The following is a 12,166-nucleotide window of genomic DNA, read 5'->3' on the forward strand; positions in this document are numbered from 1 at the left end:
TCAGCTTTGATGTTCCAACTGTATTGCCCAGGAGCTGGAAGAATGCTGGAGTTTGGGATGGGGGTGGCTGGGCTGATGGGACAGTTTGATTACAGCATCCCCAGCAAGAAAAGTGGGACCTCGGCTGGGGTCACTACGCTGTTGAACATCCAAGGAGATGTGTTCATGCAGGGATATCAGACCAAGGTCTCAGGGGGTCCTCCTGCCTGTGCAAGCTGCCTGGAAAAGTCTCCTGCAGCTGCATGGGGTGCCTCCCTTGGCATGATGGGGAGGGAGAGATGCCAAGTGAAGACAGGGCTTTAAGAAGTGGGGCGTTTTGCCTCCAACACCACAAAGAGAAGGGCTGTGTGGGGAAGGATGTCTGTCTGCCCATTTCTCTCCCTTTCCCCTTCTCCGTCCTGACACTGGGATGACTTTTTCTCCCAGGTCTTTGCCCTCCAATGCCCAGGCTTTGCCCCATGGAGACTGGTAGCAGCGTCCCCAGGGGAGACAATCAGCCCTTGATAAATGCATCCTGGTGAGACCTTCCACTAGCAAGGGGCTGTTTCACCTCAGCAATGTTAATATTAATCTGCTTATCTGCCCCGGGGCTATAAAACACTCATCTCCAAAGGGGAAAAAAAATATTCCCACTGTTCTTTCTTTATATCTGCCCTTGCTTATTGCGGGCCTTATCAGCAAACTCAGCCTTCAGGACAAGAGAGTCACGCAATGGCTCCAGCAAACGGGGCCTCTGGTCCTGCACCAGCATCAGCATCGCGTGTTCCCGCTGCAGCTTGGAGTCACCAGGCCAAGTCCACGAGATCTTCTCCAGCCCACGGAGATGGCATGACACACTGCTGATGTGATATCCCTGGCAGTCCCGGCGCTCTTCTGAATCACCAAGTTAGGCACTGAGAGATCCAGGTCCACATCCAGGATGATCCCACCTTCCCCTGCAGGAGATAAATGCCAGCTTTGGCATGTCCCTTCTGGAAAGGTGGTTCATGACTCTATTGCCTTGACCTACAGCCATTGTCATAGGGAGGGGAGATGTTATTTGGCTGATGGACCTCATGGGTTGCCCTAAACCATCCTTCCACCTCTCCTCCGGTGCCTCTGATAGCCTGCAGCTCAAACCACAGTTTGGACCTCCTGGTCTTCCCCTTTGCTTTTCCTGCAATATTGGGATTATGACATTAAGCAGTGAAGACAAAGCCAGTGTGACATGGAGTGAGGCTGCTCAGACTGGTTCAATGAATTCGGGTGGGTCTGAAGCTGTATCGTCTCAGTGTTTCATCACAAATTGATGACCAGGCAGGACCTGGACATACAGAGACAGAGTTCCTCCTTTTCATCCAGGCTTGTTTAGCGGGTCTGAACACCTCCCTGCTCTTGCCGGAATCTCCCTGAAGTCTTGGGCAACCGGCTTCCCTCTTTTCTTCCCCGACATACCCGTTTGTTTCTGTCTCTTCTTGGAAATTTTTGTGCAATGCATGATGAGTGATTGGTATTTGGACCTGAAAGGAGCTCTCATTGGTCAGGGTCTGGGGCTATGGCTGAGCAGATGCCACCCATGGGAACGGATTCAAGCGCAGTGCGTGATGCACCGGATGGTTATACTTGTTCCTGTATCGTTGCTTGCCAGGTACTGGGCTGTACGACGTCTTTGCATGCAAGTGGAAGGAAAGGAGGCATCTGGCTCTGCTAGCATAGGTTGACTGGCAGCCAATGTAAACTCTTGGGTTTGAGTTGGAGAAAGTCCTGTTCTCCTTCTCTCCCCTGTTGTGAAAACACCCTTGTTACAGCCCAGAACACCAGCAGCTTGACTTTCTCAATAACAAGGGGTCAAAGTGTCCTTCCTCGTGTCCTTCGGGGCCAGCAGTGACTACGGTGAGCAAGGCTTAAGGTGCCAGAAGTCCTCTGACACACTGGTCCAGAGAGGCTTTCCTCCAGCTCACGTAATTTGAAGGATCCCTCTCATTTTTCTGAGGAAAGCAACCTGAGCAGCAGGAGAAGCCCTGGTGCAAGGTTGTCTGATAGATTCTCGGAGAGGCTCTAAAGTGCTTTGAGCTCCTCTATGGACAAAGATAAACCTCTCCAGTGTGGGATCTCAGAGTGACCCGACAAGTCAGCTGGGCGTGTAAAAACACAGCACAGAAACAAGGGAACAGGCTGTCCTTAGAGAGCTTGGAGAAGTATTAGAGTTTCTCCAAGATTTCCAAGATTTTTTCCCTGCAGACACATCTACAGTGAAGGTAAATTTCAACCAGTGAAAATTTGTCCCTCGAGCAGTCCGGAAATAGCGATACTGGCTGGACCTCAATAACATCATCCTCAGCTCCACCCAAGCTTTGGGCATCAGTTCAGCCAAGATCTTAAACATGGACGGAGGTGGTGGGATTATGGCATGGGTTGGCTGTCCTTCAGCTGCCAAAGAGCGATTCTGAAAGAATACAGCCCAACGGTATTCAGATGGTCTGGTTTTGGGTATGTTTCCTTTCCCTCTAGCAAAAGACAGTTCGCACACCCCATGAATGTGCTTTGTGGTACTAAGACTAGATGTGATGGAAGATCCAACATTTGATGGAATATCCAACACCGGAAATGCTGGAAAAATGAAAAAGGCAAGAAACGCCACAAGGTGAAAACAAGACAAGACAGGAGTTTCAGTGGCTTCAGTTTATTATATCATGCTGTCAAGGTGTACCAGACCCAGCTTTGCTACAAGGACACCCAGGTCTTTGCCCCCTGGAGACGTCTGGGCAATGGATAAATCCACTGCTCAGTTCATGCTCTTCATGGGGAAGCGCTGCTTGACCTGGAAGTGCTCACATCTTTTGTGCTTCATGGTCAGTCCGTAGATTGGTGTCATGTCCACCTTCTTGCCATCACAGACACTGAATTCCAGCTGCTGGAGCAAGGTGGACAGGAAAAGGAAGATCTGCCACCTGGCAATGGGTTCCCCAATGCACCTCCTTTTCCCCAAGCCGAAAAGCAGCACCTTCTCCCCATCTACTTTGTTCACTTCCGTCCCTTCAGCATTGAGGAAACGCTCTGGTTTGAAGATCAGTGGATCCTTCCAAAGTTTCCTGGAAGGCAAAACATTAGATGCTGAGATGGTGTCTTCTGGCCATGGGTGTAGGGGAAACACTGGAAGGTGGGTGCTGTCAGTGAGAATATCCCTGAATTTTGTAGATACCTCACTTGCTCCCTTTTCTCTTCAAGCATGTTGACCCCACTTCTGGCCAGGAAGAAAACTGTGCAGGAAGGGGCCCGCGTGTTGCTGCAGGAGGCTTTCTGCCTCAGAAGGTACTTACTCATCGTGATTGACTTGCCACTGATTGACAAACACGCAGTGGTCCTTTGGGATGTGGTAGCCATTCAGCACCGTGTCCCTGGTCATGCTGGAGAGAAAAAAGACTCTGAGGGTTTGGGAAGCAAAAAGATTCTCCTGCATCCTCAGGGGACTATTAGTTTGCTCCTGATGCTGCTGAAGCAAGGACATGGCCCAAAGAGATGGCTTTAAGAGGGGCATTGTCCATGAGCTGGATTGGGCAACCCCTACATGAGCTGGGTGGAGTATCTTCAAGTGAGGTCAGCAGAAGGCAAGGGTTGCTCTTTGGGAGCTCCCACATTGCCCTGCGCAAGAGCTGTGAGCTCCCTGTGTCCATGATGAAGCCATCAGTCTACAAGTTGATAATAAACTCCCTGCCCCTCACCACACCGCTGCCGGGGTGGCTGTGACAAAGTGCCTCAAGTCCACCTTGTCCCTCCACCTCCTTTGCGACTTCAACACTTGCCTGTGAGGGATGGTGAAGGGCACAAAGGAGGAGTGCCTGAACATCTCCAGGATGAAGGCTTCTGTGTAGGGCAGCATGCCACGGTCCGACAGCCTCGGTCTCCTCTCCCGGCCGATGTTCTGGTCTGCAGGAGGTCAAGAGGAGGGAGTGAGGTGGGGTCATCCCTCACTGGAGAGGTTTTGGCCCTGAAGAAAGCAGGTTCATGGACTCACCTAGTTCTTCCTGGATCTTCTTCTGGATGTGGGGGTACGTCACAAGATACATGAGGCTCCAGGATAAGGCAGTTGTCACAGTGTCAAACCCTGGTCAAAGAGGAAAGTGTGTAGGTGAGATTTCTACAATGTGAAGGACACATGCCTTGGGTTGCTGTCTAACCATCACATGGAGCAGTCTTGGATGGCTAAGAAGGCAGAGGACGTGCTGGGTACACAGTAAGACTTGGATTTCTGTCCCATTGGAGAAAACTTCACTAAAATGTTCTCCTCTTGCTCATCCTGATTCACCCTTGGGTTACGTCAGGTTTGTACAACTTCTCCAGAATTGGGGGAGTTTCTGTAGAGCAACTCAGAGATGAATCAGTAAATAGACATCTTCTTCAACCAGGAAAAGCCACCATGGCTTGTGAAGCTTGACTGAGCTACAAGCTGTGCCCTTTGATTATCTCTGAAGCCTCTTTCCAGAGCTAATGTCCCATGCTAGTGTTTAGGGGTGTCCTTGGAAAGTCCAGGAAGATCAGTGAGCGGGAGAGCAAGTGCTTAGACCCAAACTGGCTGCCTGGTGCTGGACAAAGATAGGTCAGAGAGAGCAGTAACATGAGGAGCCTGAGAAAATCTGCAGTAGCTGAGGGACCGGTGGGAAAAGATACCTGCTCCAAAGAGGTCATTCACAAGGTTGACGATCTTCTCCTTAGGGATCTGCGTGGCACCATTTGCTTCCACTTTTTTCTCCATGCACTGCTCAATGAGGGAGTCAGTGATGTCTCGGATGTTGTTCTGAGAGGAAGAGAAGACAAGTCATGGCAGCAGAACCAGCAGAGGAATGGGAATTACTGAGCAACGATCTGCTGTTGGGGGAGCCCTGGGTCATACGAGCTCTGGAGAACCTCATCTTTCATCCTCCATAGTCCCTGCTGCTTTTGCAACCTATGGAAACAAGGAGATTGTTCTCCATGTGGCACATGGCTCTGCTAACAGATCAGATGATCAACCAACAAACTCCCCCTATCACAGAGGGCCATGGAGGAGAAGGAGGAGTGCAGCACTGGGCTGTTCAAGATATCCCAGGTGAATGAGACTACAGCTGGACTTGCAGCGACACCCAGAAGAAGATAGATGTCCATGGACACTTGGCTGCAAGATGAAAAACAACTCGCTAATGGAGGGGGACAGAGAGCAGAAACATCTCTGGGGCAGATGAGGGTCCTGCAAGCTCTTACCTTGTCATAGGTCTTGTAGTGCTCTTTGACAATCTTCTGCAGGAAATGGAGGAATCGCTTGTTGAAATCTTTAAATAAACTCATGGTGCGGCTGGGAAGGTACCGGAGCACAGGGATGAAGTCAGCGGGGTTGCCAGAAACAGCCACGTCATTGAACTGCTCACTTACATTCACTATATTGAGCAGCTCTTGGTCGTTGTGGTCGTAGCGCTTGCCAAAGCAGATGGCACAGATGACGTTGGCCACAGAGACCACCACGTACCGGTATGGGTCAAAGCTCTTCTCCTCATCCATCAGCTGCAGGAATTTGGCCACCAGGTAGTCGGCTTCCTTGGAGACGTGCTCCTCCAGGAGGCAGGTGGAAGAGGAGGTGGGGCTGGGGGTGGTGGCAAAGGTCTTCAGGGCATTCTGGGCCAGCTTTCTGCGGGCTTTCCACACCTCCCCTGAGTCGGGGCTGAAGGCCAGGCTCTGGCCATCCGTAATATGGCGAAAGCTGTGGAGGTCAGGGCGCCCCATGAAGTCTTCTCCTTGCTTCACCAGGGCTTGCCTGATGGTCTCCAGCCCGCTCAGCACCAGCACGGGCCGGGTGCCAATCCTGATCTCCATGATGTCCCCATACTTCTGGCTCAGCCTGGTCAGGGCCAGGTGCGGGTCCTTCCTCAGCTCCAGCACGTTGCCAAGGATGGGGTAGCCTCTGGGTCCCGGGGGACTCTTCAGCCCCTTGGGCACGTGCTGCTGGAGGGACTGGATGAGCAGGAAGACCAGGCAGAAGACGGTGGCTGCGAGGAGGACCTCAGTGGCTGAGACAATGCCTTGGCTTCCCACCAGTGACATCACAGCCTTCATCACTGCCGGCAGGTAGGGACCCTAAGAAAGTTAACAAGAAGTGTGGCGAAGAGCCAGGGTTAGCAAGAAGTTGAGTCCCACAGAAGTTCCTGACAGTGAGAAAGGGCACCAGGTGCCCTTAAACACTTCAGGGGGATGGTGCTGCCTGAGCAGCATTTTGGGGTTCTCAAGGGTCAAAAGCTGGAGACCTATGAAGACTCCAAACACACCCATCGCTTAAGGGGGACCTCAGCCCCCAGAGGTCCTTTCTTCCCCTGCAGAAGACCCCGGCACCCACTGGCACAGCCATGGGAGATAGTCAGTTTGCAACAGGGCACAGAAAACTGCAGCTCAAAAAACGGGCAGGGAGGCAGGAGGGAGGAACAGCAGCTCCTCAATGAAGCTGTCCCCGTTTCACCAACTCTGTGAGGATTTATGGCCGTCAGGCTGGATCTGCTGGGTGGCCACAGGGCTGCATGTGGGCAGATGAGGAAGGGGAGAGCCTGGTGGGTGAATTTCTCCTTCAGACTCAAATAAGACCTTCCTGGCCCTATATCCATGTTCAAAACACACGTAAACACACACACACACGTCATGTCCTACCTGTAGGTCCTTGAGATAGATGGGGCTGGTTTTACTGCCCAGCAAAGATAGGCAGAGGGTATCTGGCAGCTGCCTGCCCTGGGGAGCAGGGGGGATCCTCTTCTGCCTCCTGGACCTTCTTCTCCTGCCTCCTGGAAGACCACAGCTTTATATGCGCTCCCCTTGTTGCCTGGCCGGGTGCTTATCTCGGGGGGGGTCATGGCAAGAAGGTCTTGGGCTACCCATTAACAAACGGGGCTGAGCCTGGCTGGAGCCAACCCAAGTAACCAGGGCAGATATTTCCTCAGCTCCACCAGCCTCCGGGGGATGAACATTGACTCCTCCTGCTCCAGAGCCCAAGCTGGAGAGGCAGAGAGGGGTCCCCAAGCCCTGCCCTGATGGGGGACATGCTCTCAGCCTCTCTGTCCCATGGGATTTGGGTGCCAGCATTTGCCCCAAAGACTTTTCCTGGGCTGACGAGTGTTGTCCTTGTTTGAGGGACACGGGATTAATTTCTCTTCTAATGCTTGGGAAAAAGGCACTTTTAGAAGACTGCAGTGTCTGAATTTGTGAAAATATTTGCTTTACAGCCAGCTCGGGGATGTGGGATTCAAGGTCTCAGTGTTTTCCAGCTCCCCAGGTGTGGGGATGGGGAGGAGCGAGACCTGGGCACTTGACCCGAGCTGCCACCAGGGTTATTTCATACCATGAACGTCACATTCAATATAGATTAGGAAGTTTGCTGAGGAGTTCTCTCTCTCTCTCCCTTGATGGCTGGGATCCTGAGAACTCCTTGCCCTGGTGCTGGAACCCTGAGCCCTTCCCTTCCTCCTGAAGCCACAGCGCTCGTGGGGTCCCACATTGGCTGTCCCTGCTGGGAGTGCATGGCTTCCTGGGATGGAATGGGCTGAGCATGATCCTTGTGTATTTTGTATTGGTATTGGGATCAATACTGGTTCTTCAGTGTTTTTAATGTCAAGTATCCAGTCTTATCCTATTAAATCTGTTTATATTTTGACCCTCGTGTTTCCTTGTTTTTCCTGATTCATGGGGTGAGCGAAGAATTGTCTGAAGGATGATAAATTGTGGTGGGTTCCTCGAACCATAACAACTGTTCCCATCACACAGAGAGGGCCGTCACCTCCATGGCCACCCTGGAGGTGCTCCCGAGGGTTTCTCCAGGGATGCGTTTTGCAGCACAGCCCTCTCCATCCCGGGAGGAGGAATCGCCTGGCAGGTCTCCCGTGCCCTGGCGGGGTTGGTGGCAGGACCTTCCAGCCCTGGCGGCAGAGCCAGGCTCAGGTTAACGATTGCCCAGGTTTGCGTGAGAAGGTGGCTGGCTCGTTTCCCCCGGGGCTCCTCGGTGGCAAACAGGCAGCCGGGGTGAGGAGTGGCAGGGCAGAGGGGAGGAGGTGAGCTGGAGAGATAGGAGAGGTGAAAGGAGCAAGGCTGGGGCAGTTCATCCCCCCGAACCCCCCCCAACCAACAGGAGATGCAGCAGTGAGGGGGGGGGGGGGGGGGGTGCCGCCGCTTCAGCTGCGGCAAAAAAATAACTTTGGGAAGAGCAGGTGGGATGAGCTGGGAACATTAACTAACAGTAAGGAACGAGGCAGAGCTTTGGGGTTCGGCCCCGAAGTTTCGCTCGGCCTTTGAAAAGTACAGTGGGAATTTGGCCCAGGTAAAAAGCTGAGCTAATATTTAATACAGGCTTTCAACATCTGGTTTAATTGGGCGCATTAATCGCAATGACGCCGTTCATTAACGCTTGGCAAGAACAGTTACAAAACCCCGGCTGCTAATATTAATTCAGATAATTGCCAGGCACCTCGCAGACCTGCCGGCCCCAGCTTTCCCTGGCCATGCCTCCCAGCGAGGAAGACACTTGGGAGCAATTCTGGGGAGGATACGGGCTGGGATTTCACAGGAGCAGGGCAATGCAGGGCTAGATCCGGCCGGTATCTCCCATCCCCATGGATCTACCCAGCTCCACTGCATTGAGGGGGGAAAAGGGGGTAGATTGCCCCCCACTGGGCAGCATTTCAGACCTGGGTGGCCACGCACCGATGGGGAACCCACACCAACCTCTCCTGATCCATCCTATCCCAAAGCGCTGGTGAGAAGCTGGGGAGGGTCCTGGGACTGCACCAGGAGCTCCAGAGGGGTGCACAGCACCCACCTACCCTGCTTCCACCACCCCCAAACCCCTTTCCCTGCTCCCCCCCTACCCCCCAGCCTCCTCTGTGCTCACTGCCAAGCCCTTGCGAGGGCAGGGTGCCTCCTGATGAGAACAGCGTTAAGAGCTGCTGCCTTGCGTGCCAGGCAGCCTCACGCCCCAAACACATCCTCACCCAGCGACGGGCTCCCACCCTGGCCACCGCCTCTCGCTGAGCCCTTGGAGGTGGCTGTGGTGACAGCCGGAGGGCCACTGCCGGTCCCCTGCCTTCGGCAGGGCTGGCATCCCACCTGCCAGCACACCCAGATGCACCTTGCATCCCTCCGGGGGGGGGGGGGTGTGTGTCACCGTTCCGGGGGTGATCCCGGCTGCTTTGATTGTACATAGGGTGACGCCAGCATGCGTGTGCGAGGACATACGTGAACAAGAGGACGGAGGCGCCCGCAGGCGTGTGCACGTGTGGCTGAGCATGTATATACGTGAACACCTGCAAATATGGACATGCAAGAGCATATATGTGCTGTTTAAGGGCATAAAGCGAGCTATTTATGCCTATATAAGAAACGTAGAGAGTGCTTGTGTGCGTTGTGTGTTAAAATGGGCACACGTGTGCCCTGCCGGAGAGCACGGGTGCGTGTCACCCCTGTGTGTGTGCTGCCCGTACGTGCGGGAACACTGCCTGTACAGGTGTATGGAGAGAGGGGGTGAACGCCAGCCCCACGCGTGACACGGGAGGGGATGTGGGTTCACTGGGAGCTGCGACGGAGGGTGCCTGCCTGTGTTTTACGAGGTGCCACGGTGTGTGCAAGATGTGTCCCCCTCCCTCCCCGCCCCTATCCGGGGTTTAGGGACACGTCGAGGTGTCCCTGTGTCCCAGGGGGTCCCTCTCCCGGGGGAAGGCAGTTTGCAGTCCCAGTCCCTGCCCGGGACACGGTTCAGTGTCCCCTGGACTCCAAAGGGTACATTCACGGTTGCACGAATGAGACGCCCCCCCCTTTGCACAGTGGGAAGCCACCCTCTCCCTGCCCCCACCTCCCCCCCCTCCTTGTAGCTGTGTCCTATCGTGGGGGGACACAAGTGGCAGGGGGGGATGCTGTCCCGTTGCAGGTGGTGGCAGTGTCCCATGGCAAAGGGGTCCCAGCCCCGTTACCCCCGACGGTGTACCCGGTGCTGGGGAGCCCCCCCCCCCCCAGCCAGCCCGTGGCGGGGGGTGGGAGTGGGGGGCTGATCCTGAGCTGCTTCGGCGCCGCCTTGACCCCGGGCCAGGCTCCTGGACGTGAGGCCACCGCCCTGGTCCTTTAAATGGCATTTCCCCCCCCACCCACCCATAGCGTGACTGCCAGTGACCGGGGCAGCCCTCACGGGTCTGTCCGGAGCCCCTTCGCACGCGATGTCCCCAATGCCACCCCTGGGACCCCCCCGGTGGGGCGGGACACCACCACCCCCCGGCCCCTCTCCCGTCCCACTGTGGCCGTGCTGGGGACAGGGGTGCGGCTGTGGGGGGGATGAGATTTGGAGTGCGGGCTAGTCCCCTTTGTCCTCCCTGAGGTCCTGACCTGTCACCTCATGGAGACCGGGAATGGCGGAGCTGGAGCTGCAAATCTGCCTGAGACACCCCCCCCCGCCCCGGTCCCCCGAGCATCCCCCCTCCCCGACGTGCCCCCCATCTCCGGCAGCGCCCCCCTGCCCCATCTCCGAGCCACCTCGTCACCCCCGGGCTTCTCTGCCCTCAGGGGACAAGAGGTGACAGAGTGCACGGCCGCTTCTCACGCGAACCTGGACAATCTTTAACCGGGACGGGGCAGCGAGAGCCGTGACCCCCGGGGGCTGCCCCGCCGCCCCCTGCCCCCCGGGAGACACCATCGTGGCTGTGGGCCAGCACAGCGGCCCCGCAACCGAGGAAAGGGGGGGAGGGGGGGACACGGACGGACGGGGACACGCGGGTCCGGTGAAGCCCCTCCGGTTCTCCTCTCTCTGCTTTATCGGGGAGCACCGGCGGAGGGACGGCCAAGTCCCCGCGGAGGGGACAGATGGCTAAAACATCGCGGTGGGGAGGGTGGGCTCGTCCCTGAGTGTTCGCGGACCCCCCCGTGGTGGGAGGTGGGTGGGTGGGTGTGTATCTCCCCCCCCCCCACCTCTTCCTGCCCGGCACTGGGAGCACCGGGGCTATTTTCCCACGCTGCCGCTCGCCCCGCCGCTCCGGACACCGGCGACATCCCGGGGGCTGCGGGTACCGGTGGTGGGGCTGGATGGAGCCGGGTGCCCCCAATGAGGGCTGCGGGGGCGGGGCAGAGGGAAGCAACGGAGCCGGGGCGCTGCTCGGGGAGGTCGGGGGGAGGGAGGGGGGGCTCGGAACGGGGGCCCGGGACCGGCGCCTTTAAGATCCTGCCGGTAGCGTGACTGGAGTGACCGGGGCGGCGCGGGTTGCCCAAACATCCCGCCCGCTTCGCACGCGATGTCCCCCCCCGCATCGGGTCTGGAACCCACGGGAGGTACCGGCAACACCCCCCCCTTCCATTTCCCCAACCCGTCGGGACTCCCCCCTTCTCCTCCTTCGCCCCCCACCGGGGCCACGCAGGGGAGCGGGGCTCCCGCACCCCACGCCGGTGCCACCCCAGGAAGGGGTGGGGGTGTGTGTGTGGGGGGGGGGGGGTCCGGCTTAGTTATTTGGGAGTTTAGACGCACGTCAGCTTTGATTAGGCTTCGGTCACGTGACGGGAGGTTTCCGGGCCAATCAGGGCGAGCGGAGATGCATATAAAGCAGGAGCGAAGGGCGAACGGGGTACCTGCCGGCAGGATCGGGCCCCCAACCGCTCGGCTCCGGAGGTGAGTACTGCGGGACACGGCTCTCTGCCCGGAGGATGGAGAGTTGGGGGGTGAGGGGGACACTTCCAGCTTCCCCAGGAGACCCTCGAGGGATGGAGAGCCGTGGGTGCCCCGTTGTGGGGTGCCCCCCACCTCTGGCTCCCCAAATCTCCTGTAGCATCCTTCCCGGAGCTGTTGGAAGGTGGTTTCTGGGGGGGCTGTGGGGGTGATCCTTGTCCCACAGCCCCTCTTGCAGCCCTGGGCTGGGAGAGGGTCTTAGCCAGGCTGCACCTACCGGGGTGCAGGGGTCCCAGCAGCCCCCCAGACTCTTCACCCCATGCGACCAGGGTGTTAGCACCTTGCCAAACCCAAGGGGAGGTGGGATTTCAGACCCAGCCTCTTCCCACCCCTGGCTCGGGGTTTTCTGAGGGAATTTCGATAGATCTGGGAGCAGGGTGCCCACAGCCTGCTGGCCCCACGCACCAGTCACGGTTAGCCTTCGTGGCCATCCACCTTTGGGAAGATTCACGGCAATGATATATTTAGTTTGACTCAAATAAAGAG

The 12,166-nt window shown here is 56.7% G+C and overlaps 1 protein-coding gene across 1 annotated transcript; it reads right to left on the bottom strand.

Annotated features, from left to right (window-relative positions):
- Positions 1–2,649: 2,649 nt before the first annotated feature.
- LOC141469810 (cytochrome P450 1A5-like) lies at positions 2,650–6,078 on the bottom strand. The gene is made up of 6 exons (XM_074155535.1): positions 5,218–6,078; positions 4,648–4,774; positions 3,995–4,084; positions 3,783–3,906; positions 3,300–3,386; positions 2,650–3,071 (listed from the first exon to the last, which is right to left on the bottom strand). The coding sequence occupies exons 1-6, from the start codon at positions 6,061–6,063 to the stop codon at positions 2,765–2,767; spliced, it is 1,581 nt and encodes a 526-aa protein (XP_074011636.1). The 5' UTR covers positions 6,064–6,078; the 3' UTR covers positions 2,650–2,764.
- Positions 6,079–12,166: the final 6,088 nt, after the last annotated feature.

The sequence above is a fragment of the Numenius arquata genome, chromosome 11 (genome assembly GCF_964106895.1).
Source record: "Numenius arquata chromosome 11, bNumArq3.hap1.1, whole genome shotgun sequence".
NCBI lineage: Eukaryota > Metazoa > Chordata > Aves > Charadriiformes > Scolopacidae > Numenius > Numenius arquata.

Excerpts from the sequence above, each read along its gene's own strand:
- LOC141469810 (XM_074155535.1), bottom strand. The coding sequence starts at position 6,063 with ATGAAGGCTGTGATGTCACTGGTGGGAAGCCAAGGCATTGTCTCAGCC. Across the intron at positions 4,085-4,647 it reads GAATGACCTCTTTGGAGCAG|GGTTTGACACTGTGACAACT; the intron begins GTATCTTTTCCC and ends CTCTTTGACCAG. Across the intron at positions 3,907-3,994 it reads GAAGATCCAGGAAGAACTAG|ACCAGAACATCGGCCGGGAG; the intron begins GTGAGTCCATGA and ends GACCTCCTGCAG.